We start from the raw sequence: 7,669 nt of genomic DNA on the forward strand, positions 1-7,669 counted from the left end.
ACATTCCCAAAAGAAAATGTAGGATTACGGGTTTTGATTCAAAAATAGCAAATGTTCACAAAAAACATACCATTAGTGTTTTTATTGAAAATTGATAAATTGTAGACATTAAGAAAACTAGAAGACATTCTGATAAGAAATAATAGGATTACATAGCATTAGTGTTTTAGTTTAAAAATAGGAGACATATCGAAAATAAAACATTGGATTAAGGCTTAGATGGGAAAATAGGAGACATTCTTAAAAGACAGCAAAGGACTGTAGCTAACATTGTAGCAATTCGTTGTAGCAGGTACTGTTCACAGCCGGCCCAGAAAAGTGATTTCGAGGGAATCAACATGGGCGTCTGGAAATTCCACCCGCCCGTGCGTTAAATCCACAGGCCCGTGTGGGGAATTCACAGGGGCGTGTGGATTCCCGATTCCAGCCTTATTTAAGGCCGATTTCAACCCCGATTTCATCATTCTTTTCTCCATCATTTCCCCAACTTAAGAGAGGGCAGTGGCTAGGGTTTTCAGAGGTATTGGCTAGGGATTGGGAGGGGTTCTACGGCTTCGACATCATGCTCTATTTGGAAGAAGATTAGTGGGAGAGCTTTGGCCAGCACCGATCCTACGAGGTGTATCCTAGGTCGGACAAAGGGACCCTTGGACGAGTAAAGGCTTCCCCACAAGCCCATCGTCACGACTATCGTGGGGGTTTTTCTATGGATTACTTGTTTTTACATTCGATTTCATTGATTGTAACTAGCTCCATGGAGAGCTAAACCCCCTAGTGGGCTCTTGGATTTGTGAACCCTAGGATGTATTTTTTTTATTAAACCTTATTATTATATTTTCATTAATTGATGTTTTATTTGAGTTACAATCTTGAATTCTTGATTGATTGAATGCTCACTCACTACAAGAAAACTGTTAATTACCAACGGAATTTACCCATGAAACATTTTCCTGGGTAATTCGCCAGGGAATAGCTAAGGATTAGAAAGTAATGATTAGATATAAAGGTTAAAAACATTACCCAGGGATTACACAGGGAAATATCTAGGGAATTAGCAACGAAAAAACATTCCCAAGCTATTCCATTGCTAAATATGGAGGGTAACTTCGCGGCTAATATTTAGCAATAAATTACCATAAAAAATTATCCGTTGGTATCTATACCCTAGCTAATCCCTTGGTAAAATTGAACAATTTTAACATTACTAAGGGATTAGCTAGGTAAATTATTCATTGTTATTTTTCCCTAGCTAATCCCTAGGTTAATTAAACAGCTTTAAAATTACCAGGGATTAGCTAGGGCGACGTTCGTTGCTACTTGTTCCTAGCTATTCCCTGGGTATTTTTATTTGTTAGGATTTTTATTTAGCAAGGGATTAGTTTCGGTAGGTAAAATTGTTGATCTTAAAAATTACCTAGGGTTTAGCTAGGGACTGTAACCATCATGTTTAGTTCATAGCTAATCCCTAGGTAAATATAAAGTAACTTGATTTTTTTATAAGAGTATTAAATTGCTTTTTTTATATTTGTTATTGAGTTTAAAAATCTTATTATTAGTTGTTTAAACTTCAATATATATATATATATATATATATATATATATATATATATAATTTAATAGTATGATTTTTATTAAAAAAAATTGCATCAAAAGAAAATAAAATAATTAATAACCTCAACGTCTCCTTGTACTCTAGCCTCTATGTTTTAATATCCCTAAAAACATTTATGCTTGTATTCCATTTATTATTATTAACAAATTTCTTATTAACTAAAATTTAATTCAGTTTTAATTTGATTTTTTTTGGATTTTTTTAATTAATAAAATAATATTAAAAAAACAAGTAGCAATGCAATTGGTTTTAACTATCTTGATAACAGAACAATTATTGGGATCAAAAACGTATTTTAAATAAATACATAACCAATTATAAAACAAAAAAATCACTTTTTCTAATGACTAATTTATAATATAAGTTTTGTGAAGGGTGTATTTGTAAAAAAACCACATAATTTTTTCCAACCCTAATCCCTTATCTCTGTCTCTTTTCACCCAAACCCTAATCTCTTTTGGCGACGTTCTCATCGCCGAGGTCATCGAAGGGCACAACGTACTGGCATTGGGGCAGTAGTCTAGCCGGTCCTTAATCCAAAAGCCATCACTCCGCATGATATTAAAATCAGGAAAATAGTTCTGCATTTGTTTGACAATTCTCTATTAGGCCCGGGTTTGTCTCATTTCTGGCCAATATATTTGATTGCTATAGGCAATGTCCAGGTTTGTTTAGTTTCTAATGTTTGGTTGAGGAATAGTTTGTAGTGGTGATTTGTCAATATTATTAAAAAATATATATTTATAAAATTTAAAAACGTATTGATATAGAAAAATAATGAAGTATTTCAACTCATGGAAACAAGGATAAATATAAAAAACAGAAATAGGGAAGAATAAAATTGCCCACCATTCATGTTATTTATTTTCAAAAGCAAATATTTGTAATAAAAGTAAAATAAAAAAAATTGAAAAGATGTGCTGCGAATGAGATAAAATTTTTTCATCTTATAATTTTTATTGTTCCTCTTATCCCAATTATTATCTATAATCATTTTTATTTTTATTTTTAATTTACCCAATCTTTTAGACTTCCTCTAGACAAAGTTTTATTCTTTTATTTTTTTTCTCTTTTGAAAGGTATGTGATTTTAGTTAAAACCAAACCCCAGTCCTTATCTCTGCCTCCTTTTCACGCCAACCCTAATCCTTGATCTCTGCCTCCTTTTCACCCAAACCCTAATCTCTTTCACCGACGCTCTCATCACCGAGGTCATCGAAGGGCACATCGTGCTGGTACGGTCTCAAGATCCTGACGCCATCACTCCGCACGTCACCAGCCCCGTGAGCCCGACGCCATCACTTTCGCACGGTCTCAAGATTCACAGGCCACCCCAACGCTCGATCCGAGGTCTATCCCTAGCCCAACTAGTAACACACACACACTCTCTACCCCCACAACTCTCAACCCTAAGTTTTCTCTCACCACTATTGTTCAACACTCTTGTTTTTCTTATAAATCTAGCAAAGTTGGCCGAGCAAAGGGAAGGCGTCGAAGAAGACCCACCTCACGCTCACCTCCATTCCAGAGTTGGAGCTCCATCTCCAAAGAGGTTGAATCTTCGTCTTCTCCTCCGTTCTCTGTAATCATTGCGAGATTTTATAGTAAATGATTAGAAATTTCAAGCGATTAGCCCTGATTTAATTCTAGTTTCACAGATTCCCTTTTTATTCTCCTGATGAGCTTTCTTGAATGTTTTTCTTTATGCTTTCTTTATTTTGATTCAGTTAGATTGTAATTTAAGGTTTGATGTTGTGTTGATTGGATTTCTTTTGGGAGCTTCATGCAAAGATGATAACTAGAGGTACAATAAAAAAAGATCTCTAAATAAGATTAGCTTTTGATTTTTGTTTTTTATGATCAGTTTTAATTTCAGAGTTTTTGTTTATTAATTTCTAGTTTTAATTTCTGTAATCTTTTGGAATATATATATATATATATATATAAAATATCTTCTTTGATGATCAAATTAAGAATAAAAATCACATGGAAGAGACAGATAGATGAACTACTTTTACTTTGGCAGTAGATGATGCTACTTAGATTTGGTTTTGGTTTATTTATGTTACATCATTACATTAGATTAGATTAGATTAGATTAGAACCTATATGATATTATGATCTATAACAATAACTTTAAAATTATAAAGAAAACAGTAACAAGAACAAGCCAAGATGTCACTAAAATCCATGCAGTCCTCTAAGAATTCATTAGAATAAACCTCAAACAAGGACACAAACACACTCATGCACTGAAACAATAAAAACAAGACCATGCTATATATATTTATATATATTTATATCATATATGTATTATAGAGAGAACTTGCGAAATATATGGCACTACAAGAAAATTGACTTTTTGCAATGACCCATTGCCGTCGCAAAAGAGTAATTGCCGTCGCAAATGATCTTTTGCGACGGTATCTCACCGTCGCACGCCGTCGTATCTGCTTCCATCGCAAAAGATACTGTTTGCAACTAACCGTCGCAAATGATACATATTGCGACGGGGAAAGGCCGTCGCAAAAAATAAGATGTTTCATGGCAAAAACATTGACAATGCGACGAACATAGCAATGACTTTTTTTTTGCAACGGTATTAGGCCGTTGCAAAATCATATTATTTGCGACCAAATCTGGTGGTCGCAAATGACTATTATTTGCAACGATGGGATGGGCGTTGCAAAAGGTTGTATATGCTACGAAATGATGGTCGTCGCAAATATTTAACATTTTCGATGATTTGATTGCCCTCGCAAATGGGTATTATTTGCGACTCGATTGTAACCATTGCAAATGGGTATTATTTGCGACTCGATTGTAACCGTTGCAAATGAGTATTATTTTCAACAAATTATGAGTTGTCGCAAAAGAGTATTTTCTTGCAAGTATAATTTGCAACCAAATTATGTCCGTTGCAAATACGTTTTTGAAAAATTCGGCAGCATCTACCCTGTTTTTTATGCGCCTGTATTACAATAGAATCTGAATTTTATAAAATAAACATACACAACATCAACTCCATTGCTATTGAACATTTAGTCAATTGAAAACAAAAATTCAATGATAGGTCAAAATCTAAGAAATTAAAGTGTTATGAAAAACTAAAAATTAAACATTGAGTCACTAAGAATTTAAGATATCGATTCAATGCAAACTAAACATGTTCAAAAAAGTAAAAATTTTCAATCATCATCATCTTCTTCATCATCATCACCACCACCATCGTCATCGTCTTCATCACCATCTTCATCATTATCGCCATCGTCATCACGAGGATCATCACCTCTTTCGCAATCTTCCACGAAGCTATTGTCATTGTTGTCATTTACATTGATATTTCCTGATTCCTTTGTTATATTATCATGAGAATTAATACTCAAATCTCTAAGTCCATTAGCGCCACCCTTCAAAATAAAATAAGATAACATAAAACAAAATCATCAATAGAAAAAAATACATAAGTCCTATTACAATGTTATAATAAATCAAATACACATGCCATAAAAACATAAATTACATTGACTATAATTTTAACATGATATAACCATATATCAAATAACATCAAATAATATTAGTTATACCTGAGTAGCTATTGGTGCACTAGGTACGCCCAAGCTTTGCAATATTGTTTGAACCATGACAGGTACTTGTTGCTGCAATTCATTAATAATGGATTCCATTTTCTTGAAACGACCCTCCCATTCCTCTTCTTTCCTTTTTTGATTTTCTTCACATTTTTTGCTGCAAGTTTGAGAGGAACTACTACCATAAACATCTTTTCCTTTTACACCTGTACCTAATCCAAGCACACGACCATGACTAGGTTCTCCTGTAACATTGCGATAGATTTCCCATTCATTGATCAATGAGCCCTCAGATGTTGCAGTTGACCTAATATTCTCCATTTGATCCTGATAATGAAAAATAATTATAAATATTCAATTTAATAGCTCCAAGGTTAAACAATAATATAAAAAAAAATCATACAAATAAATCTTTCGCTTTCTCAGCAGGCCAAGTCTCTCCATCTTTTTTTGTATGAAATTTTTTGAAACAATCAATTGGGCCTAGTTCTGAACCGGTCTCTTTAACCTATAATTATTCAAATTAAAAGATATTCATTAGAAAGTAAAATAAAGGTATGTATTCATAAAAAATAAAGAAATATTTAAAAATAAAATGCGTAATCACCATATCACTCCTATGTTTAGCCATCGAAACTCTACCAGTAGTGTGGATTATTTGCGATTGTGATCGATTAACCTTATTTTTGTCACTTTTGTTATGTACACATACTAGTAATATAAGATTCTTCATTATTTTTAGTAACAAAAACAAAACACAAAAGTTTGTAGATATCAAACCTGCCAATTAGCTCCCATCCATTTATCTACCATTTCTTTCCACACATTAATAGGAATGAAAGAAGGTGGGTTCTTGTAGCGAGCTTCTCTTGTTTGGTGTTTTTTAAAAATTGGTTTCCTTATACGCAACATCCAATCAGAGATATCGATATCTCATGGAATTTTCAAATGCTTGTTTCACTTCTTCTTCAGTTTGTCTATGTGAGAAACCTACAGTCAAATAGCGAGCAAAAAGTGTGTCCAACTCGACATTGGATATTCGGAATAAGATATCCATGCTCCATTAATTTTTGGTGGAAAAGTACATGTATCTCACTAACGGCTTTTTGGTGTTACAATCATCGCATATCCATTGTGAAATGCATACCATAAGTCATGATGTTTAAATTATAATAAAAATATATGAAAAATTTTCTAAAAATTATATTTCTCAAACCGTAGAATCATGGTTCATGTTTTGTCATTAACAATATATAAAGGAGTTACCATAGCATAGTATATTTACCTTCCATCATATATCTCAACCTCAATTCCCTCTCCTGATTTGACACCTTTAGCTTTTCCTCTGACATTTTGTTCCCCAATAGGATGATCTATGAATTTGAAAATATTTATAGCATATAATACATAAAGCATACATACATAAATATTAAAATTTTATTTTAGTATCCTTTTTGTGTCTTTTGGTTGGGGGAGCCGAAGAACATACTTCATTAGTTGATGGATTTGATGATGGTGCTTCTGAATGATTGGGATTAGTTTCTACATTTTCTTCTTCTATTTGATTTGATATTTGATCATCTTGTAACGTTGATGTTGCCTCATTTCTAACTCGAGCTTTTCCTTTCTTTGCCATGGTTGAATATCATTTTTGAAATCTTCAATGTGATGATTTCCAACTATATATACGAATATTAACATGCAATCAATAGATTAAATAGTATATGTGAAAATTAAGAAATCACTGAAGCATCATAAATAGATGGATACTAAAAATTATTCACATAAAAACAATGAAACTCACGCAAATGGTACAATAATATTAAAAATAATTGGAACTAATAGAAGCTTCAATTAGTCTAATATCATATCTTCAACTCCATGCTTTCACTCAATCTATATCTTCAAAATCATGTTGATGTTTATGTAATCCATTTATATCATGAACTATATAGTCTTCTTGGTACTGGTTCATCTTCATTTTCGGGCATTTCTTATAAAGATTTCTTGGCTTTGCCTCGATTCATCAGAGCTCTAAGTAGGATCTTTCAAGCATTTAATATAATAACTGAGTGACTTGAGATGCAAGAACAAATGGTTCCATTCAGATGCGCAGTTTCCGTTTCATGTTAACACTAACAATTCCATGATGATCTTTTTTATAACCAACACCCTCCCGAAGAGTATCATACCAATCACATCTAAATAGTTTTGATTTTATTCCCTCCAAAGTATAACGAAGTTCAATTATGTCCACTATAACTCCGTGAATATGACAACTCTCCATTATTTCCTTCCCTTTAACCACTTAACTCCACTATTTTTGGTTTTTATTTACATCACGATCTCTTGTGTGGAACCTAAATCCATTGATATAGTAGCCTGGATAACAATTTACTCTTTGTTCAGGGCCCCGTGCCAAAGCAAGCATATTTATGTCCATTTCTTCAACATTTCCTATTATATGC

General features: G+C 32.9%; 1 protein-coding gene across 1 annotated transcript; it reads right to left on the bottom strand.

Moving 5' to 3' along the window:
- Window positions 1-3,063: 3,063 nt before the first annotated feature.
- LOC120256234 (GATA zinc finger domain-containing protein 13-like) lies at window positions 3,064-6,837 on the bottom strand. The gene is made up of 6 exons (XM_039263962.1): window positions 6,687-6,837; window positions 6,487-6,574; window positions 5,697-5,709; window positions 5,199-5,528; window positions 4,859-5,021; window positions 3,064-3,191 (listed from the first exon to the last, which is right to left on the bottom strand). The coding sequence occupies exons 1-6, from the start codon at window positions 6,835-6,837 to the stop codon at window positions 3,064-3,066; spliced, it is 873 nt and encodes a 290-aa protein (XP_039119896.1).
- Window positions 6,838-7,669: the final 832 nt, after the last annotated feature.

This window comes from Dioscorea cayenensis, unplaced genomic scaffold (assembly GCF_009730915.1).
Source record: "Dioscorea cayenensis subsp. rotundata cultivar TDr96_F1 unplaced genomic scaffold, TDr96_F1_v2_PseudoChromosome.rev07_lg8_w22 25.fasta BLBR01001345.1, whole genome shotgun sequence".
NCBI classification, from domain to species: Eukaryota; Viridiplantae; Streptophyta; class Magnoliopsida; order Dioscoreales; family Dioscoreaceae; genus Dioscorea; species Dioscorea cayenensis.

Excerpts from the sequence above, each read along its gene's own strand:
- LOC120256234 (XM_039263962.1), bottom strand. The coding sequence starts at position 6,837 with ATGGCAAAGAAAGGAAAAGCTCGAGTTAGAAATGAGGCAACATCAACG. Across the intron at positions 6,575-6,686 it reads TCCATCAACTAATGAAGTAT|ATCATCCTATTGGGGAACAA; the intron begins GTTCTTCGGCTC and ends TCAAATTCATAG. Across the intron at positions 5,022-5,198 it reads GTGCACCAATAGCTACTCAG|GGTGGCGCTAATGGACTTAG; the intron begins GTATAACTAATA and ends TTTATTTTGAAG.